General features: G+C 42.5%; 1 protein-coding gene across 2 annotated transcripts in view; it reads left to right on the forward strand.

Annotated features, from left to right (window-relative positions):
• Positions 1 to 23277, forward strand: part of LOC128456044 (metabotropic glutamate receptor 4-like) — a 122391-nt gene that overhangs the window by 50672 nt on the left and 48442 nt on the right. The window contains exons 1-2 of one of the 2 annotated variants that reach the window (XM_053440086.1): positions 4242 to 4252; positions 6362 to 6612. In XM_053440086.1, the coding sequence (XP_053296061.1) occupies positions 6501 to 6612 (112 nt within the window). In that variant the 5' untranslated portion in view covers positions 4242 to 4252; positions 6362 to 6500. Of the gene's footprint in view, positions 1 to 4241; positions 4253 to 6361; positions 6613 to 23277 lie in introns of those variants that run through there. The other variant, XM_053440079.1, reaches the window with a different exon arrangement.

Raw genomic sequence — 23277 nt, forward strand, 5'->3', positions numbered from 1 at the left:
CCATCACTGCCCAGCAATACATCCAGTAGAGGGCAGTGCTGAGTCAACAGAATCGGACAACATGGCGGTGGTGGAGAAGGGTTCTCACCAATTTGCAAAGTCTCCCCTTTCAAAAGTTCCACTGTAGTAAAACGTCCTCCTCGTTATGCTTGAGGATAAACTAAGTTTAACCCTCCGTGTTTTCCATACGCAGCGTCACCGGAGCAGATGCTCTGCAGTTGGGCTGCACTGCAGGTTGCAAGGATCTGTCAGGTGTCTGAATTACAGATGCAAATGTAGTCGGCTGTTTTGCATGCCAGCGTGCAGTATTGTGCACGAGAGAAAAAAAAACAAATAAACTGCACCCCCCCCTCGGGTCCAAACATGATCATCATTTGGTCTTTGTCTCAGCAGATGCTCGGAAAACAAACAACAGTTGAGTCACTAAACGGTTTGAAATGATGCTGGGAAACGTGTGAGAGGATGAAACACAATATTTCTGTTAGAATATAATTCTGAGTGAGAACTTATGACCTAAGGCGATGCTAAGACATTTGAAAATGTCAATAATAATTGAGCTGATATCAAACCACAGTGAATCAGAGTGAGATATCAGGATGAGGAGATGTGACCGATACAGTGAATCTGCAGACTTACTGTAAATATCAACGTATGTCCACATCAATCAATCAGACTTTATTAATATAACACATACAAGCAATGTTACACATAGATCTTTTCACAATAACAGTAATAAAAACCAGTACGTCCACCCAAAACCATTCACAGAGCATAACAATATTAACAGGAACTGAGGAAACACTATCAGAAATCTCATAAATATGAAATATGGAAACACCAAATGCAGGTTATTAAAGATAAAACAATAAAATAAACTAAAAGAGATGAGAAAAACATAAAGACGATATAATAAAGGTTTAGTAATAAGATGCTGTAGGAGATGTGAACAGGACAAATCTGATACAAAGGTAAACTATAGCATGAAATAAAACCCGGAGATGAAATAGCTTCAGGGAGGAGACTTTGTAACACGATTTATTTTCAGAACGTGACGACTTCGAGCCGAGTGTTGAAATCCAGGCAGGCGACTAAATAACGAGCAGAGACAGGTGCTGCTCCGACAGCTTTTCATAACAGTCACATGGACATAATGGAATCTGGCACCGGGGCATGATTCACACTCCGTTGCCTCGTAATTCATTCAATCACATGCAAAACACTTCTACTAAAATTAGTATAATAAGCGTTGTTGTTTTTTTTTCTCACACTGCATTTCACAATCTCAGGTGCCCCGATGCCGAGAGCTCACAGGCTCAGGTTTGACGAGCAAGAACTCGGAAAATTTTACGGTCGTGATGTCGGAATTTACACGTCTCTCTCGGTAAACAGGAACTTTGTCACCTGAGCAGAAAGTGACAGATTGTCAGAGCGACACGGCGTTACAGGGATCTGCTATTTTCAGTCCGGATCTGTACCTGCTAATCATCACGACAATGACACAGTGCCTCGCTCGCCCGAGATCCTTGGCGAGCGGGCGAGTCGGGTGTCACAGCTGAGAATGTCACATTTTTTTCCACTTCTTAGCGATGATTCACTTTTTCATTCCCCGCGCTCCAGCTCCCTCTCGCTCATTTTTAGATGCAAGGTACACAACAGGGATGCTCGACACTGTAATCCGGGCGCCATGCTGTGCATACTCATGAGTTATTAGAGTTCCTGCAGGACACCTCGGCCGGGTTCTGTCAATGTGATGTAAAGAAACACGTGATTAGTTGGTGCAGTGCAGGACTCATCTGTCTCCGTTTGATCCCCAACACATGGGGGGGGCAGCAAACCCTGTAATGTGGTGTTAATTCCACAGAAGACACCATTACAGGGAGGCTCACAGACCTTATTAGAAATGTCTCCATTGCAGTACTGCATATTTCTCAAGGAACAACTTCATCCGTGAGGGATTTTCTTCATATTTAATCCAAAGGATCAAAGGTTCACTTCGCAGATTAGACAACGAACAAGTGTCACGAGTCAAAGTTAAAACACAGGATTTTGGCCTGAACTGGAGAATTCAAGTCAGATTTATTTATGTAGAACAATAGAAACAACAGGACATGAGCCAAAGTTCTCAAACAGCGAGGCAAAGGAGTAAGGATAGAAAGAAAATAATAATAACAAGATAAAGATTAAGTAAAAGACCTACAAGAGAGTAGATAAGATAAAATGATATCAGGTATAGAAACGTGAACAATAATCTGAATGAATTAACCAAGATTCAAAAGATCTGAACCTTTCTAACTAAGGACAGACCTGAGATCCCATGAAACACATGTCTTTGATCAACCAGAATCTAATCCGTTAGTCCATTTGTCTAATTGAACATCTTTGCTTCATTTGAAAGGAGTCCCTCTGTGGAACTTGAAACAGAGAAGGTTGAGTTTGACAGTTAAAGTGACTTCATGTCAAACTTCCTATGACAAAGTCAACTTTATAACGTCTATGCCTGTTGTAGACCTGCCTGTTGTTTGTCCTGTGGTGATGCTGGTTGCAGCTTTTCTTTCTGAAACTGTAAAAGCGACCTGCAGTAATTGAGCTGCTGCAAATAAAGAGCTGCTGCTGCTGCTGGTCGCCAGTTTATTCAAAGTGTATTAATATTGAACATATCCCATATCCACACATCAAATTTAACATGACTTCCTCGAGCCCTTAACAAAGCCGATATGCAGCTGATATGCAAACCACAGAGAGACGGAGCTTTCTAGAGTTATTATATGAATTCCTTCAAAATCTTCATAACATATATTTTTTGAGTCTGGTCAGACTTGGATAACTGCGAGGCCGTGATTCTAGTTCTGTCCTTCTCCTCTAAATGACCTCAATCACAAGAATGTTGTACTTTCTTTGTAAAGTCCTCCATGAATACACTCAGTTCCATTATTTCATGTTTTTCCTGAGCTGAGCCTCACTCAGCGGTTCATCTCAAGGACCCTGGTTCTGAAGGGAAGTACCTCAGCGACTCTGGCCTCTGAGTTGTCTTTGTGAATATATTTCAAATTGAACTTGGACACGCAAGAAGAAGGCCAAAGCGGCTGAGACTTCAAAGGCCACAAACAAACTCCAGTCAAGACAAAATAAAGTACAAAACCTGCACATAAGACACAGATACTCCAACAAACCAATGAGACATAAGCTGGGCATGAAAATGTACACTCTAAATACACAATTCAACACAATTTGCAAAACCTATCATTAAGGGAACGGTTGCATCACTCAGCTGAGAGGAGCTGCTCCATTTCCTTTGTGCAAATCAACAGCAAACTCTAAATTACCGAACAGACATTATTTTGTCAGTAGTACAAACACATTGCATTTTTAAAAACCTGCTTAATATTCAGCCTGCAGAAATGAGACGGTACAGAAACAGATGAGATGGAACATACACCGACACGTAAGGGCCACAGGTAAAACACGAGATGAATGATGCAGGTGAGCAGTGACTAGAAGAGTGAGTGAACAGAATATGAGGTATCATAGGATCAATACATGAGTAACACCAGTGAGTGTTTATGAAATAAAACATATTTTATAAAGCAAATAATGTGACTGACTCAGTAACACAATTAAACTAAATACACCAAATACGTTAAACCACAAACAATAGGCATAACAATCCTAAGAGAGTCAGTAGACATTATTTTAAGTGTTTTAATTTACATATTTAAGCAGAATAAATGAGTAGATCCAATTTGTATTATTATTTAAGCAATCTATGACTAGGCTAAACATGTAGTTTCTTAGATTGCTCTCACACTTGAAAGTCTGAACCACGATTCACGTCTTTGTTTGTTTACATTTGTGAATTAAAGACTCGTGTATGAGACGCGTACATCATGTCATCAACACCTACTTATATGTGACATTTACACAAACACCTGTAAGTAGTCTGGCTCCCCTATTTACACATGAATACACATTTGCAGTTTTCAACCATTTAAATGGTGTCTTCACGTCCTAAACACAAAAAGCTTTCCTGCTGACTCACCCAGTGTTTTCAGGATAATTCATTAGCTCCCTTTTGAAATGTTGTTATTTTTTCCACCATCTTTTTTAACCTGGATTCTGTCGCCGAGAGCCATTCAAGAAAAACTCACTCCCCATTTTTTTTTTTTTACCTAATAACTTCTTGCAGAGCCACAGCGTTGTTCTTTCTGTCGGGAGGAGGCTGCCTTGAAGTCAGATATTTAATATCAAGGGTTGTGTGAGTGTGTGTGTGTGTGTGTGTGTGAGTCCCAGCCTACAGGTCTGCTCTCTGTGATAATGAAATGCTGCATGTGGCAAAGAGGCATCCAGAGGGAGAACGGGCTGCTTTTTTCATTAGGATCGCGTTTCACTGAGAGTGCCCCCCCCCCATTGTGTTGAGAGACCCACAAAAATAAGCACAACGGCAGATCCTCATCAAAAAAGGCACAGTGTGGGTTATTACCTGGAAACACCCTTGCCGTCTGTTTGGTGAATCACCGTGTGCCGTGGGGATTTTGAACAATTCCATTTACACAAACTCCGTTTACCCATTTCAAAAAAATGACACAGTGCAGTCGGTGGAAATGGGCTCCTGCTAGAAACACAACAACAACAACAAGCACCAGAAAAAAACCCTCACATAAAATGATGGTCAACCAAGAACGGCTTCATGCTGCAGCTGACCTATTTATTTCCTCCTTTTAAGTTTCTTATGTAATATTCTTTCTTTCATGAACACATGCATCAGTAAAAAAAAATCTCTGGTGCTGTGGGAGCAGCAGAAACTCGCCGTGATGCAACTTCTTCACATTTATAAAGCTCTGCTAATACAACTGCCGCTGTGAGCCCTGCAGCGCTGGAAAGAGTAAAGACAAATACAAACTATTTGTTTATCTGTAGAAGAGGTAAGAAGCAGGAGCCCAGAGAGCACATGTAGAGGGCGTGTGGAAGAAACATGTTAGTGTGTGTGAGCGACGTCTGCTCATGAGTCTGACATGTTCATCGCCTCAGCACGGGGGGGGGGGGGGGGGGGGGGGGGGGGGGCGTTAGAAGACTTGTCTGGGTGTCGGGATCTAATTTCTAATCGTCTCATGTTTAACGATAGTTTGCACATAAAGATGGACGACGTGGCAGGGATCCACCCCAAGTGGCTGGACGCAGTATAGGTCGTGAACCTCGCCTCCTCCATATTAGTGGATAGGTCACATGAAAGTACTTCCTGTCATTCTAGGTGTATCACACCAATGAATGTTGGGAATCTGCTTATAATTATTTAATTGGTGCTTTAGAAACAGAGTGAAACATCAGGATTGATCTTGGCCTAGGAGAACACGGCTCCATTTCCTGATCGCTCATGCACCGACTCAGGTTCAAAGTGAAATCCAAAGCACAAGATGGCGGCCGATCTTTTTTAGAGCCAGCTTCATAGAATAGGAGGAAGTAGAGTGGGTTGTCCATCTTTGTAAACTTCTATGGTCATGATTATTCAGTTGTATGATCATTATCTGTTTTCTATGTCTATTTTGATGTTTTGTATGTGATGTGCTGTTTGTAAAGTCTGTCAGTTGCTGTTTATTGTTGCTGTATTTTTTTTATATATATATATTTCCACCAATGGACCTGCCAACTTTCATCTTAACACTATATTATAACAAAAATAAATTTGATTACAACAGATTTAGAAACTTGTCAATGTTTTTATCATCATCAAACTCAAACCCTGTTTCTCTACTGGTCTCTGAAAGCTCCAAGCAGCAGCTTATTCAAAACATCTTCACTAAAACCAGTAAATGCAGATCCCATTACTCAACCCTCCCATCTCAGCATCTATATAACCTTCCCCTTTGCATTTAAAATGCCACTGTTGGTCCACAAAGCACCGGATGGTTTACACATTCGTTTGAACCTCAGGTCTTCTCCTGCTTCCCAGAGTCACAACTAAAAAGCAGCGTTTAGTTTTTCCCGCTCCACACATCTGAGAACCCTGAGGCTGGCTCCGGCTCCAGTTTGTTTAAATCAACACTTAAGATGCTTCCGCTCACCACAAACCCTTTTATGAAATTAAATTTGGGACTATTTATTCACATCCTGCACCGCACTGTAGCTCCACTGTAATTTGTATTCTTCCATTTAATCTCACTCATGCTTATCCTCTATTTTCTTTTGAAATCCCATTTGTGTTTTTATTATTATCGCCTCGTGTTTCTTGTATATCTCAATGGTTTTTATGTCTTATGCAAAGCACCCTGGGTTGCCTTGTTGTCGGAGGGTGTAACACAAGTACCGCTCCTCGTCTCTATCCATCACTCTCTTTCCCAAACTATTTTCCACAAGAGGCAACTCCAAGCTCACGACATTATCAATTTCCTTTCCCCCTGCAGATCCCCCAGGTGAGCTACGCCTCCACGGCTCCGGAGCTCAGCGACAACACCCGCTACGACTTCTTCTCCCGGGTGGTGCCGCCGGACACCTACCAGGCACAGGCCATGGTGGACATCGTGAAGGCCATGCGCTGGAACTACGTCTCCACCGTGGCCTCCGAGGGAAACTACGGCGAGAGCGGCGTGGACGCTTTCATTCAGAAGTCTCGGGAGGACGGTGAGTGCACTCGGCCTCGGGGATCTTTTTCCACCGCTGCGTGGGAAGATGCGATCTATGCCAGCGTTGTACTGCACTGTGGAAAATCGGTTAAGCCCGGAGACATGCAAGCGGAAATCAATTAACCGGGTCAAATGTTAGTTTTGATCCCAGAACACAGGAAACAGGGATGAATTGAATTTGAATATTCAACACAGCGGAACAAATTTGTTACTCCCCTGATTTACATGCATTTACATACGTGCATTATTACACATTAGGAACAGCACCTAAACCTGAGGAAATGTTTATATACATTAATGTATTTACACTATATACGGAAGCTATATTATGATGCTATAATTATGCTAAGTGTGTGCTGTTGTTGAGTCAGTTTCACAGTCATTACAACAACTTCTGTAGCAATACGGTCGACTTTGTTGGAATGTGATGAGGTCAGTTTATCTTGGGGGTAAAACACAAGAGTTAATCCTGTGCAGAGTGAGCGGGAGCTGCTCTTCTTCTCTCATCTTCATCACCTTGTCTCTTCCTCTTCCTCTCGTCTCCTCATCTCGTTCCCACCTTGCCAAAGCCGAGCTTTGATCGATGCAGCCTTTTAATTCGGGTTTGAGAGAGAACAATGTAAACACGGGGTCAGGTGATAGTTATCTGCAGGATACACTTGCAGTGAAGGTAACAAACACAATTTAAGCATGTAAGTTCAAGACTTTACACAAAGTGAATTGAAAGATAACATATTTCAACTTTAGTTTTTCAATAAATTGTGCTTCTGAGGGTAGTTGTTTTGCGGAATTCTTTTTTTTATTCTCAGTTACATTCATGATGATTTCCCGAAGACAGTGACAGTAAACTAATAAATGGTTCTGACACCAGATGAGCAAACCGCCTGCTGGTTAAAATCCTCCAGTTCACTGCATCACACTTTGCTATAGATTCAGCTGCTCGTTCCGTTTGTTGACACATTCACAGATCATGTTGTGTAGATTTAATGCGACGGCCCACACACACACACAAACACACCCACACACACACACACACACACAAACACACACACACACACACACTCACACAAGGAGTGACACTGGGGACTTCTTGGCATTAAGCAGCATTTCTGCAGCCCAGGAGAAGAAGCTTGTTTTCAGGTAATTATCAAACCCTTCAGTCACAATGCGGAGGTCCTAAACCTGGGGTGACCTCAGCAGAGCGCCCGGCTATGAACGATGTGAAGGGCCTTTGAAGCTGCGTTCAGTTGCGTTAAATAAAAATAAAAAAATCATGCTACATAATTAACACACTCATGTGTAATGTGGAGGGGCTGCCAGCGCTGCAGGACCCTCTGAGGAGCAACTTTGAAGTGCAAGCCTAACACTCCGGTTTAGCTTGAACATGCCCTTTCATCGCTGCAGAGAGATATGGATTCAAACCACACACCCCTCCCCCATGGTACCCTGCGACCTTCGATACTCCAGCCCCCCCCCACACACACACACCTCTGTGAGAGCATTACTGCAACGCTCCTCTGTCTCCCTCACCGTCTAAAGGCCAGAGCATCTCAGCTGTTTGCCGTCATATTGAATATAACATCTGATGTTCATACACGATTCAGGAAGCCATAGTTAGACATACAACTAGTTGTAATCGTGTGTACTTGACAGTGACGGCTTTCACTTCCACTCTTTTACCCAGATTTCTCCTGAGTTTATCTATTGTTAATCTCTGGTATTGTAATTAACATATATTGGGACCAGGACCATTTCATAGTCCTAACTAAGACGGCATTTAAATTCACTTGATCTTATCTTTTATTTGGATCTGCATCAAAACTACACGTGCCGGATTCTATTTTTTTTATTAAGATCCATGAGCCATTTTCTCTCAGAAATCAAGGAAAATATTAAAAAAGCATCTTTCCTAACAACGTTAAAGATCACCCCCTGATCTGGATCCACACCAAAACCTTCATTGTCATTCCCTGACCCAAAACCTGTTTCCAGGTAAAGTTTTGTGAGAATCCGCACATTTGTTTTTGCGTAGTCATGCTAAATAAGAGACAAACAAAAAGTATTTCCTTGTCAGTGTGGAAAATGTCTGCCCCTGTTGCCCCAAATATAAACCCTCTGTTTAGAAAGTTTGATTGAGGTTAAATAAATGTGTTCAGTCAAAATGCTCACCATATGCATCTTTAAATCCTCTTCTCTTTTTACATTTACTCCCAAAGTTTACACGGCTGAAGGATCCCCCGAGCAGTTTGAGTGTGTTGTGGTCGACTGTGTACAAGTGTAATTAGCAGGATGAGTGTTAAAGGTGCCCTGGTTATGTTTCCAGCTTGCAGTGTGCCGGGACAGAATAAAACCAACTCGACAGTGGTTGTTCATCAATTCTGTCTGTCGCTGTGTGAACACTTACTCGCCCGGGCACGAGTCGGGGACAGCCGAGGGAGGGAGAGCAAGTCCTTCTGGGTAAAAACAAGCCAGGGATTTTAATCAGAGTTGAAGAATCAGGAAATGCATGTCCCTGCAAATCGATTCCAACCTGGGAATGAGTCTGAATGAAGACTGATGTGGTCCTATCACAGGAGAGGGTTCCACTTCACATGGCGCTTGAGAAAACAACACAAAAAAAAACACCAACAGATCATTTTCAGTTGAATAAAATACAACCTATAAATATTAGAAATGATCTCCCTTATCCGAGGATTTGTTTCCCTGCAAACTTTCGAGACACAGTTGAGCTCAAAGAGAGACGCATAAATAAATGAGGAACTTGTGTCGCTTGAAATAAGTCTCGGTGTCGTTTCAAAACCAGGGAACTCCTTTGCCGTCTGGAAAAAATACTCAGAGCTTTAAATATTTAGTCAAGTTAAGGAGAAATCCCCAAGTCAAGTTATTTTTATTACACACACCAACGAGGTGAAACCAGTTTGTCAATTATGGACAAACTGGTTAGAACATGATAACCATATTCATCAAAACACAAATCAAACAGCAAACGACTAAATCAGACTTTTCGAACAAGACCACAAACTACACACGTCCACTCAGCTGGTAATGACGATCCCGCTGCTACATGCTAACAACACAGATCTTATCAAAGCCACGACTGCGCAGATTCCGATGAGTTATCTTTCTACGACCCAAACTCACCTAACCTGCAACCGAAGAAGAGCAAAAAAATAATTTCAGGTCCCAGAATTTGTAGAATTTCTACACTTTTTTTGAATGTTTGTAGCTTTCATTTCATAAACACTTAACACGTTGTTTTATTCAGCTGAACGTCTCTGATGTTAAATGATTCGCAGCCTCTGACCTGAGAGGATTTATTGTTTTTTGTGAATAACATCAGGTTTCAGAGGCTCTGAAATGTGATGGGGAAACATTTTAATATGTTCTTACATATTAGGAGTCGAGTAATCCCCCCCAAAAAAGACAGTAGATATATTAAATTACCAGGGAATTGATTGTTTATTGCAGCTCTGACGTGCCGCACCCTGCCATTCATCAGCTGTTGATTCTCGAGCATCATACTATATCTAACACTCAACGTGCTTTATTGTCGCCTGTTTTCTCACTAACCTTCTACAAGCTGAATTCTTAATCATTTGGTAATTTGTAATTTGTGTCTGCGTGAAAAGAAAATAAACAATTCAGCCTTTGAAGATGAGGTTAATTCCAGGTTTGTTCCATCTCACAGTGAATATATTTATATTTCTCCAATCAACACTTTCCAGTCAAATAAGAAAATAATTGGCTCGGAGAACATCAACAGATTTTAGCTGTAGTTACATTTCCTGCCAGGTGATAATCATTTAGTTTGGATGTCTCCATAGAAACACTGTAATTCCCGCAGTAAGTGATTGGTGTCCTTTGACTTAATGTTGACATACTGTATTACATATATACTGTAAATCCACTGCTGCACTTTGGCTGTCGCTTTGCCCGATTTGTGCTGAATTCACCAAGAAAATCTAATTATGCGAGTTGGCTCTCCCCGGCAGCCGAGCAGCCACCTGTCTCCAAGCTGCACCAGCTCCCTTAAGAGAGCCTGCAAAGGGGATGTGAGTGAGAAGCAAGATGATAAAACGTAAATATGAATTCCAGGTGGTGTGGGTGGGGGGGGGGGGGGGGGGGGGGGGGGTTCTGATCTCTCCTTTTGGGAGTCGGTGACCTTCACTGTTCCTCCACGTGGGGTATTTGAGGTGAGCGGCCTCTCATCTCACTTTCACTGACCCCAGCAGGTGACCTCACCCGCCCACGAGGGAGCGAGCCTAAGAGCAGATGAAGGAAACGAGGAGATGGACAAAAAAAAAAAATACACTACAGCCGTGTAAGAACCAGCTCAGGAAAAAGATCAGATGTGAGAAAATGTGTCTTCTGTCCTTTCGGTGTGAAGGGTTTGTGGAAGTAGATGGATCCAGGAGCAGAGGTATTTAACAAAAAGAGTATTTAATATATATAAAGACTCTTAACTAGACTAAAACACAAAACTTAAAAACACTAAAGGAGTGGAATAACTGGAAAGACAAGAACAAGAGGACAAAAACACAAGGAAGCTTACAAGAGGCTCAGGAGATCAGGACAGGGCAGGAAAACACAGCACCATGGAACATCAACAAACAAGAAGAACCAGAACAAGAGGAACAAGAGGAACAAGAAGAACAAGAACAAGAGGAACAAGAGGAACCAGAGGAACAAGAGGAACAAGAGGAACAAGAAGAACCAGAACAAGAGGAACAAGAAGAAGAACCAGAACAAGAGGAACAAGAAGAACAAGAAGAACCAGAACAAGAGGAACAAGAAGAAGAACCAGAACAAGAGGAACAAGAAGAACCAGAAGAACAAGAAGAACCAGACCAAGAGGAACAAGAAGAAGAACCAGACCAAGAGGAACAAGAAGAAGAACCGGAACAAGAGGAACAAGAGGAATCCGACAAGGACAAAGGGAAGGACACAGGCTTATATACACAGAGGGAAGGCAGGGGCAATCGAACACAGGTGTAACACATGAGGACTGGGGAAGACAATCACCGACAGGAAGTGAAGACAGAAACAACACACAAGGAACAGATACTACAAAATAAAGCAGGAAACAGAAACACAGAGTGCAAACATGAAAACAACTCAAACAGAAAACCCTTACAGAATTTGGCCTGACAAATACAACCTAAATTGCCAGACTGTTACATTCTGTTGCTTGTCCAGAACTTCGAGTCTCCTGTCGAAGGAGTTTAAAAGGAATATTTGTCGTAATATTTGTTACGAATTTGCGCTGGATGAACTTTTCAACAAACCACAGGAGAGAGCTGTTTGTTTCCTGTTTGAATCTGAGAGCCAATGATCCTGTAATCATACGGAAGTACTCATTCTATTCCAAACAATTGTTTAAGCCAAAGCCACAAGTGTCCCCTTAACAATTAGTTTCAAGTGATACGTTCTACTTCAGGAGACATTAATGGAACAAATTATTTATATGGTTATTCAGGTTCTTTGAAGTCTTGCTGTTCTCCTGGCGATGAACCTGTTGCATTTCTATTCCAGCAAACATTGGGGAATGAGCTTTAGAGATATGCTACTACAGGAGCCTCTTAACTAATGTATTCCTGGCTGATAAGGACACATTTCTTCCATTTCAAAGGGGCCTGTTCTCTGAAGCACACTCAGGAAATGGAAAGTTGTAATGGTCATCCAGGGTCTACTCCACGCTCTTCTCACTACTTTGGTATTTATGAATGTAAGATTCTCTGTGAGTGCAGCCTTTAGGAAACAAACAGGAGACGGACGGCTTCAGTCGAGGAGGCCCGGAGAGTCTCATCTGTGGCCGCGGACAGCCCCTCTCTGCAGAGAGGTTGATTACTGTGGAGCCAAGCCCCAATAGATGTCATTAATCAAGTTAATGAAACACAATGTCAATAAGAGCCCTAACAAGATTCCCCCCTCGCAAACCAATGGCCTGGCTGACATCAACATGAGAATCCCTGCTAATGGAGGAGCTGCCGTCCCTGTTTGATGAGGAGGATTACAGGCATTAGCCACAGAGCGAGGATGAAGGAGCACATGGGAGGAATGTCAAATGAAGAAGAAGATGAAGAAGAGGAAGAAAAGGAAAGGTGGGGGGGGCACAAACAACTCCGCTTTGCTCCTAGGTGATTTATTTGTAGATGCGAGGGGACAAACTGGGTTGAAGTTATTCCTGGTAATAGAAAGTAAATCATGAGCTAGATACTTGAATCTTTATGAACTTCTTCTTGTCTAAGTTGTGCTGGTTCATCCAAAGTTTCTTTCTTTAAATCGTTAATGTAATGGAAAAATTCAAGGACAATAATAACACAATAAGTACTTTGATGTAGCGTTCATCACGAATGGGTGAACAAAACAACGCACTGTGTCTCGCCGGTGGCTCACGGACTAATGGAAAGAAAATCAGATATATATCTCGACTTTTTTCTTACTGACTTATGACGATAGTTTGTGTTGGTGCCTCCAGAATTCTATGACTTGTGATACTAAAACCCCATCCGCTGCTATACCACCAGTAACCACAGGTGTCCCTAAAATCAACCAGTAGAGAAACCTTCCAGATTGCCACTTAGAGCAGAGAACTGTTGTTTTGCATTAATATTTCTCAGATCAGACTGAACAGTGTGATATTTCTGAATCTATTTTCAGCTGTGGATTAATGAGGCATATGCAAGAGTTCAGACACCTCCGGGCCTCTGACTTTTACACCATGCAAGAATACTGGTGTTATTATGTTTCTTCTTTTTTTACTTTCACTTCCTGAATTAAAGAGTAAGACTGCTTCTACTCTATTTTCTTTACAATTCCTTTTTGGGGTTGTATTTACTTTTCACATTTCTCATCATGTGATTTGGTGAGGGTTGGTCAAACTCTGGCTCACAACCTCTCAGAGCCACGAGAGGCAAATCGATGGATACCGAAGCCGTCTGTGTTGATTGGATTAGAGGAAAGCACGGCTCCAAATCAGAGCAACAGGACCACATCTGAGAACATCTGTATTCTAAGTGGCCACCGGTCGTCCGGGGAGGAGATCACAGCGCAGGCAGTGATGTTCCTGCTTCCATCCATATGGCCTTTTTAATCTCCCGTTCACACCCCTGGGTGGCGTGTCAGCCAGTTAGGTCTTTATTTATTATCTGACATCACGCAAATGACCCCTGAGTGCCGCAGATATGTCTTGTTGCAATTTGTTGAAACAATTACGTGTCACTGCTTAATTGGGCAAAGCGAAAGGCTGAATAATCATCACTCATCTTCTCTCTCTCTCTCTCTCTCTCAGGGGCTTCTTGTCAGTGACATAATGGTTATATATCTCCGTTAATTCACAGATAGTGTAAATGGGAATTTTCTTAAGCGAGCACTACCACTTCGACCTTGATCTTTAGGACCAGATACCCGGAGGGAATGTGCAGCATGGGGATTTAAGCACACGTTTTTCAGATATGGGGGCATTTACTTCTGTGATGTAAAGGTTCATATTAATAAATATTCAAACGGATGAGAAAATTAGAAAGACAGAGAAGCCAAGCAGTGGATTAGGGTGTGGGGGAGGTTTACGGGGGGGCTGCAGCTTAATTCATCCTGAAGTACCCGAAGGAGGCTGCGCAAATTGGCCACAAAAAGCAATGTGAACCGGTACAGATAAGGTTAGTGGCTGGTAAGCTAATATGGTACATAAATAGCTACATGGAAAAGGAACGATAATGGATCCTGACGAAAAGACATCAAACGTGCTTCCCTGTCATGTGCGTAGCAAATTGAGCTCAAATGACTTTTATTGGGCTTAATATTTTATCCACTTACAGAAGTACAGGCTTCAAGTATTGTAAAAAGGCAACAAATTGAAAAGTGGGCTGTGTAATGAAAAATGGAAAAAAAGAAAATTGTAAAATTACGAGTCAGGGTTCAAGGCCGAGGGATTCAATTTTGAAAAATATGCTCAACTCTGTAATTATCTAATCCAACTACAGCAAGAGCAGATTTCAATTTGACAACCTCAAGACAATAATGTAAATTAGACAGCTCATGCAGCTAATCTGGATTACAATTCTCCAACTAATTCCTATTCTCATTCAGCTGCTCTCCAGTACAACGAATCAGAATCAGCTCTGTCAGAAGATGTTCTCAGCTTCTATTAAGCACTTTGCGAACGACTCCATGTTGTGGTTTGGTGCTTCACAAATGAAATGATGCTGAATTGAATTAGCTTTCTATTAGGATTACATATTGTACTATTCAATATCACAGAGTTCTGATGAAAACGAGAGAACACGATATCTTGAACTCGAAGGCATCATTGTGTTATTGAAGCTACAAATGATCATTTTAACACTAATTGGATAAACACAGGAGTTCAGGGCGTTTGACAGTCAGGGTCAGTCGTTGCTGCAAAATGACAAAGTGTTGAATTCAAAGATAATCTCTTGATTGATTTTTGAATTAAAGAAAGAGAGAAAGTTCATAATAACAAAGTCTAGCTCAGTTATGAATTCTGTCTTTTCTTAGAGATTAAGTTGTGACTCACTTCTCAGGTATTAAACCATATCAGGGTTGCTGAGAAGGACTGAATTTTAAATGAGAATATTAAAAACACATTTTAATATAATGTCGTACCTCTATCTAACAATCTTAACAGATTTTGGAAAGTTTTAAGAAACACTGGTGTTAATAAATCGAGGCAGAGCGGTTGTGCTGGACTGCTTGAGGTGGTAGAGATGTCGGGGCGGCACTGTGGTGCAGTGGTTCAAACGATCAGGTCTTCAGTGGGGGGGGGTTCGATCCTCCCACAGTCTGAAGGTCAAGTGTTGAGTCTGAACCGCCCAGAGGTGGGAATGTGGGCGTGGATTTGTCTTTATGGCTTTATGTCTCAGCTCCCTGGTGATGGGGGGGGAGAGAAGCTCCAGCCTCACCACGACTCTTAGAGGATGAGTGGAATAGAGAATGGATGAATATATGTATGTGGAGATGAATGGACCCAAAAACAGTGGCCACACAAAGTGACACATATATTTTGGCCCTCTTGCATTTATTTATGTTGTTATTGTTTTGGGTTTTTCCTGCTTCCACTATGAGAACGAGGATTATCAGTGTCAATAACATGTTTACAGTTTGTTTTTCCCTCTTCCCAACTTGCTATCTCACAGAAAGACTTAAAACTAATTTCTCTTCTTTGGGTAGAGCTTGAACTTGTTTATATTTATGCAAAACAATTCAACTTTACGTGTCAGCCCTGAAAATCCAGTTATTTAACTGGATTTTTCGAAGTTGAAAATGTGTCTCTCCATCATACGAGTCACTTTTCTCTGTGGTTAGAACGGATTGGTGGCAAAACGGCAGGTTTCTCTCAGAGGAGAAGGTACAAAATGGAATTCCTTGCCAATTTGCGTGAGACGATTCCTGTGCTTCTGAAAGTAAAACAAGAACTGAATGAGATTTTTTGTTCTTCTTTGGCTGTGCGTGTTTTTCTCACCGTGCTTCCCAGAGGTCACTTGGAAATGAATCAGTGTGAAAAGAAGCGAGAACTCCGTTTATTCACAAGTTTGTTGCTTTACATCAACAGGAAGTCTTTCCCTCGCCGGCTGGGGCGGCTGCCACTGCTCAGACTAATATACTTTCCTAATTGGATTAATCCACACAAATCAATGCCGCTGAATCGGAAAATAATCTTGTAACATTTTGAAATAAAGTGCATCGCTCTCTGCCGGCCAGACGACCGACCCCAGCGCTGAGACGGTCAAACCTGTCTTCTGGAAACGGACCACAAACTCAATTATTTGTCCCATGCTGATAATGTTTCCAGGAATTCTGTTTGGCGTTCCTGAAACGTACAGAGGGAGGTCTGGACAATGTTAATTATTATCTGGACCGGTTCCAGGAACAATACGTTTGCGTGGTTTTATCGGTCCACACTGTCAAAGACCTTTAAAGTGACGTCTGCTGCTGTTCTCACACAGTTTCTGATTTGCACACTTCTGGATTACCAAATCCATGCACCCATCGGCGAAGTGGAGCGGCATCAGTCTTGAGATCGGTTTATTGAGTTCGAGTTATTGATCCCTTTGGGGGAATTAGGTCATTTCCAGCAGCGACAATAACACGATTTAACAAAGGAAGAGAGGAGGATATATATTCACACAAATCTAAAATAATCAAAGGGCATCAGAGTTTGGTTGGATATTATTATTTAATCCGCTTCTCATCTTCTTCCTCTCAAAACCAGTGGATTTGGCTAAAACCCATCCACTTCTGTGTTTCCTATTGAGTCAGGAGGAGTTTAATCTTTAGCATAAACCAGTGGGTTCTCCATCACGGAGCGAGAGTTTGATTTACTGTGTGTGCAGAGTGGTGTGATTGCACTCTTCTGTTGTGTGGATGAAATTGAAATTTGAAAACAGTCGAGTGCACACGTTGGGGGGGGTGGGGTTTAATATTTCCACAAGGTTTGCGGTGTCTTGTTTTCTGAAATATGACGACAGAACCAGCCCTTCGTTCACATTGAAGTCTGCAGAGCAAATGTCATATTAATACAGAAAATATAGTAAAGCAAGTAAGACATCTAGCCGGTAAATATGTTTCTATTCATTTTTAACGAGATGTGTGTTATGAATAACATCCATGAGATAATGCTGCAAACCAGCCATCACCACAGCTTCACTGACAGAGAGCAGGAGCAGGTCTGGTAAAGGTTGAATGTATTTTCAGTGTCTTGTCATGTTTTGCTTCATGAACTAATATAACATAAGATGATGCTGCTAGTTAGCTGTTAGTGGATTGGCTTGTTAACACTGTGGTACTTGATGTCTCAGTTAAAAGCTAGTTCGCTCATTGTGAAAGTCTCTGAGTTGGTTCTGGATAAAGTGTCTTGATAAAGTTCTTCAATTTCAAACTTAATCCACAATCTGCTGTTGATTCATCAAAATGTCATCATTCCTTTTTATTTACACTATGAAAAACAAGTGGATTCTTCTCTCTTCCTTTCAGCTGGAATTTATCTTTAAAAAAGCGAATCGGTGAAAATGCTTTGGAACCGATTCCGATTAAAGTAAATAACGATTATCTTAACCAATCACAGTCATATCATAAGTTATTCACTTGGATTTTATACCAGTAGGCCTGGACTCATCATGCCCCCCTTTGTAATGTGGATCATTGCACCTTCTGATGAAGCCAAACTCAATAATTTAGTGATTTACTGTCCAACTGTGACTGATTCATCCCTGCGTCTGTATTCAAAGTTTAATCACAGTGATGATTTTTATTGTCCCGAGCAGAATATACCCCCCCCCCCCCCCCACCGTCAAAGAGTTGCAATGATTTCCCAAAATTGTGTGCTTCCTCTGATGGGGGATGAATGGCGCTCTCATTCCTGCACAGGGAGCTTGAAGGGTAGTATTTGGAAGTAATGGGAAAGGTGCTAACGAGGCACGGGGGGGGGGGGGGGGGGGGGGTTCAACAGGGAGCTCTGGAGCCTTGTGTGAGGGGAAAAACATTGGCACGCGCACACGACTGAGAGCAGGCAATATCTGCTCGCCCTGTGCTGAAAATATCCTTGATGGCAGCAAACAAATTTAATTTAGTGATGCTGTATTTTCAACAAGATTTCCATATGGTAATAGGCGGCACAGTGGGAAACAAATAGAATTCCAATTGTCCCATTAGCCCAGATGGAATCAGGAGAATGTGTAGGCTGGGCTAAATATCAGAAGTTGATTGTAGGGAACGTCAGAAGCAGGCAGCTGAGGAGAAGTGCTCCTGCCGTGCATTCATAAATTGCGTTGAGGTGTTTTCCTCAAAGCGGGTGGTGGAAAAAATAAAGATAAGCAAACTCCACCGGGATTTATACTCTACAAAATGCTGATTAATGTGTTTTGTATTCAGGCATATTAAATATTTCCCATTTCCCTTTCCTCGTTTTATTCATTTTTCACCTCTTAGACCTAAAATAACCTTTTTTTTTTTTTTTTTTTATCTTGAATAAAAAAAGACCTTTCATGGCTTCATGAAAATGTAACACCGCCCATCCGTCTCCGAGACAAACAGCGGGAGTCTGAGGAAAGGCTGTGAGAGTCGATCCTTTGTGCAAGTATAAGAAGCGACAGGCATTTCAGAGAGAAGGAGGAAAACAAACAGTCTTTTCATTTGTTTGTTTCCATTTAAAGAGTTGAACCTAATCCCTCTTTCTTTTTCGGGGAGATTTCGCAGCCACTAAAGAGCCGTGGAAGTTTCCAACTTTCTTTGTGAAACTTGAGTGAAAGACATTTGGCTCGCGTTCAGGATTTCAATTTGTTATTGGAGACATTACACTGGAGAGCGTTTCTGAAGTTATGGGGGGGGGGGCTCGGAAAGAGCGTTTTCTTCTAAATGAATTCTGAATGAGGCGCAGAGCGAGAGTGATTTAGTCTGGCAGGAATCACCGGATAAAATGTTGACATAATGTCACTTTGACTCAGGGCATGTCGTTTCCTTTGCACGAGGCGCTTAACAGTCAGTTGAAAGAGAGGGGGGGGGGGGGGGGGGGGGGGCGACGTGTGGGTGAGACAAAGCAAGATGGGATTTGAAGGCTGGAAGAAAAAAAGGGAGATGTTTGCCGAACGCCGAGAAAACATCTGTTCCATCAGCCCCCAAGTTACTGAGGATCTATTCTTTTGTCAGACTGATGAAGCAGGAATCAAAACGATAAATACCCGACAACACTCACACGGCTCTTTGTTGTGATCACACTAACGAGAGAGGCCTTTCCCTGCAGGAGTCAGTCCTGGTGTCTCGGCCTGTCGGTTCTAGGGGGGGGGGGAGCAGGGTGGGATCCTGCCACATTTCTCAGGGATGAATCGATATTTCTTTAATCTCATACTTCCCATTTTTCCTCCCGCTTCGATCCGTTCAGTAACGTCCGCGAGCTCCACGAAGGAATGAACCGACCACACAAACCAAAAAGAGAATGTGGCGTCCCCCTAACATCAACGTGGTGATCAATGGCGGAGACAGGCCGGGTCAACAATTCCGATGCTTGTGTTTTTACTGCAATCAATGCAGCAGCTATCATCATTCGCAGGGTTTGTTAATGGCTGCCCCCCCGAGCCCGGCACAGAGAGTAACACTCACTTGCATTTAGGCAACCAACACTCGCCTCCTATCAATCATCTCCGTCTAAGTTGCTCTCAGCGATGGTGTGGCTACCTCAGACAAACAACCCCCCCCCCCCCCCCCTTCAATCCTGTAATGAATGGCATCAATTACGGGGCCCGAGCTGCCAACGTATACAAATGACTCCGAATGGGTCAAAGTCTAAAAAGGCGAGCGAAAAGAAGGAAAGCTCCGTTTAATTCACTTTCCCTTCACTTCTCTGTTTCCTTCGACAGAGTTTTCATGAATTTTAAAAGGTGCGTTCACCTGTCCACTGGTGACAGCAGGGGGGGTTCCCACCAACAGGTGCAGCCCGTCCTCCTGCTGGTCAGGAAAACGTCCCATCGCTGTGAACGAGAGCTTCTCTGCTGGGAGACTTTACAGAATGTGTCATCTGTTACATCACAGAGCGGAGGAAGGAGACGCCGTTCCTTCTCTTACGGGACGTGGCAGCTCTGACTGAAGAATGGGGGTGGTGGTGGGGGGAGGGGGGGGTCTGTTCGGTGTAAAGCAAATGTGCAAAGTCGTTTTTTTCCTTCTGTCAAATAGAACCGTTGAGCAGCAGGTGATAGACGAACAAAAAAAACTGAGACGTTAAGATCTGTCATGTTTTTTTCGAGTTCCCGGAAAGAAAATCCACAGAATTTATGATTAATTCAGAGAAAGAGAGAGAGAGATGTGATTAAAAATGCATTTGACTGAGTGGAGTTCCATCCACCAGGTATTGACATGGAACCTTTCAAGGAACTAGTGCGGCGTCTCATTGTGAACCCGCCTGTGTGAGAGTGGCTGTTTGTGTGTTTGGTCTGTGCTGATGCAGGTTGCAGTGTTTCTTCCTTGAAACTGTAAAAAAAAAGGTGACCCTGCAGTAATTAAGCTGCTTCAAGAAACAAAGACCAGGACCTCAGGAACCTGCAGCTGCACAAAGAGCCTGTGTGGACCAGAGAATCGATTGTTGTGTTGCTGTTGTTATGAATCTGCTGTTGTTGTTGTTGTGATCCCCTTCTCCACCTTATAAGACCTAAGTAAATCTGCTGTACCTGCAGGAGCATCATTAAGTTGTTCTGCAGTTTGAAAATTATATTTAAACCTAGAGTCATATTGGTACAAACTTATTGAAGAACTTTACTTTTCTTCTAAGTATTTTGCCACCTCATTGAGTCGTCTGTCATCAGCTCGGTGTTTGGCCTGTGCTCCTCCTTTAAGTCCTTCACTGGTAGATGAGCAATGTGTTGATCTAATTACTTACAAGGCTTCAAAGATAAAGCATCTCCACGGCTCCTCTCTCTCTTATACCCGGTGTTATAGCTCGACCCAAGTGTCTCTGCCAGTTTCAGGCCGCTACAGTTGTCACTTCCCCATCCGGCCCTCCACGTTGTTTAAACAGCAAATGCACTTGTGCCCGTCCGAGTGCCTGTGGTAGTGTTGACACCGTTATTGTCTCTGACCAACAGAAAACTGGCCTGGAGTCAGTGTCACTGTTATTTACTGGGTTTTTGTTTTTGAGATGTCAAATACACCGACAACACAAACGCAGCTACACTCGTGTACACATCTGTTTCTCACTACCTGGCACATCCACCGTTATCATAGCAATCCAGAGAGGTGAGAGCACTTCTAAAGCTAAACCAATCAGAGACGGCACTCTGATTGGTTTATTGGATGTTAAGACCAGAACACAGCCATGAATAACGAAGAGGCTAAGTACATCCTCTTTTGAACTATGCTCCTGATTATGCACTTAAGATTGTTAAATGAATTCTCTCACGTGTTTCATTGAAGCAGAATGTCTGTCCCTGCAAGGCTGATTAGCTTTTCCTTTAAAAGTATTTTCACTTATTTGTCTCCGAGTGAACAGTTGGAGTTCGGCCCATAAATCTCCATCTGCAGGACTCATTAATCAATCTGCATAAAAAGTAAAGTAAAGGTTGTGTTGAGTGCAGAGAAAGTACTTTTTTTTCCGGCTTCTTAAGGTGGACGGACGGTTTTATTTAAGTAGAAGCTGCACACATTTAATCCCCATTCCAAACAAAGCTGCAGCGGATCTATTTTGCACATTAGCTAATCCAAATTATCTTTAAACACAACGCTGGTGCACAGCTCGCCTTCAGTCCTAAAAAATTGGGATATTTAGTTCATTATGCAGAGTGAAGAGAAATTAGCACACGGAAATAATAAAGTGGGCTGGCAGAGCTGGGGTGCCATGTCTTCAGGAGAATCCCAGCGAGGCCCCCGAGGCCGCCCCGGCAAATTAAAGTCTCATCATTATCTGACTTTACTCATATTGTTTGTATCGTATATGAACCGAGCGGGAGCCGTGTCTGCGAGGAGCGGACCAGACGCTTTTCTTGCTGAGGGGCGCGAGTTAATGTGCCAGTGTGCATTAAGAGATAAATAAATAACGTGGGTTTGCAGCTGCTGCCCGGGGGGGGGAGAACCTGGCTTGTGACAGAGAAAGTCAGGGGACTCGTGATGAAGCTGGGAGAGAGGCTGACTGTGTGAGGACCCCTGAAGCTGAACCCTTGAACCCTGAGGCCAATACATGCATGCGTGAAAATCTATGGCAGCGAGGACATCTCCTGAGAGCGCCTGTGCTAATGTGTGTGTACCTGACACACTCACCCTGCATGTGATCCACAGGAGCCGCTGATAAGACCGAGCTTTATTAAAGTAGACCAGACACAACATGGAGATGCTTTCCAGATAAGAGCAGCGCCGAGGCTCTTATCTGTTTTTAGGGTTTTTAATTATTAGTGTGTGCTCGCAGGAATAAACTTCCTCTCTCTCTGTTTTTATGGAGAGTTTCTCTCTTTAAAAGCTAGAATGGATTTTTTCTTTTTAAAGAGGTAAAGATGCAAACACAACGCTATCTATAAAGGGAACTAAATGAGATTGTACGCTTAGTTAATTAGCAAAGTGGCAATATGCATATTAGGTGATTGGATTTCCACCCGGGAGGTTATGTTTTCACCCCTGTCCGTTTGTTTGGGGGTTTGCGTGTTTGTTTGTTTGTTTGTGAGCGAGAGTACATAGAAGCAACTGAGCTGATTCCCATGACACTTGTTGGGAGGACCCTGAATGGGTCAAGGAAGAAACTGGGCTGTTGACGTATGAACTCTATTCTCGTTTTCTTGTGTTATACTATACAACTATATCAGAGAAAGAAACAATCATTATTATTTGACGTTAAATAGATTAAATTACATGTATGGTGATTTGTAGCTGCAGGAAATTCACATGTTTTTTACCTCTGTAACAAAACTTATGTTGCATTTGCATATAGCATTCATAAATATATATATTTTCCTTTGCAATGACACAAATATAGGTGTTATGTCATCACTACACAAATATCCATGTACAAAAATGCAAACACCCATATGCTGCAGTGTTCCCTTGTCACGTCCTCTATGTGCTTTTGGATTTTTAAGCATTCCACAAAGTAAAGTGTGCCAAGCAGGTCTTGCAGGTGATTAAAATGAAAATGGTCATTAGCTCTCGACTAGTGTTTTGCAAAGGTGCAGTTTGG

Source organism: Pleuronectes platessa, chromosome 2 (genome assembly GCF_947347685.1).
Source record: "Pleuronectes platessa chromosome 2, fPlePla1.1, whole genome shotgun sequence".
Taxonomy (NCBI): domain Eukaryota; kingdom Metazoa; phylum Chordata; class Actinopteri; order Pleuronectiformes; family Pleuronectidae; genus Pleuronectes; species Pleuronectes platessa.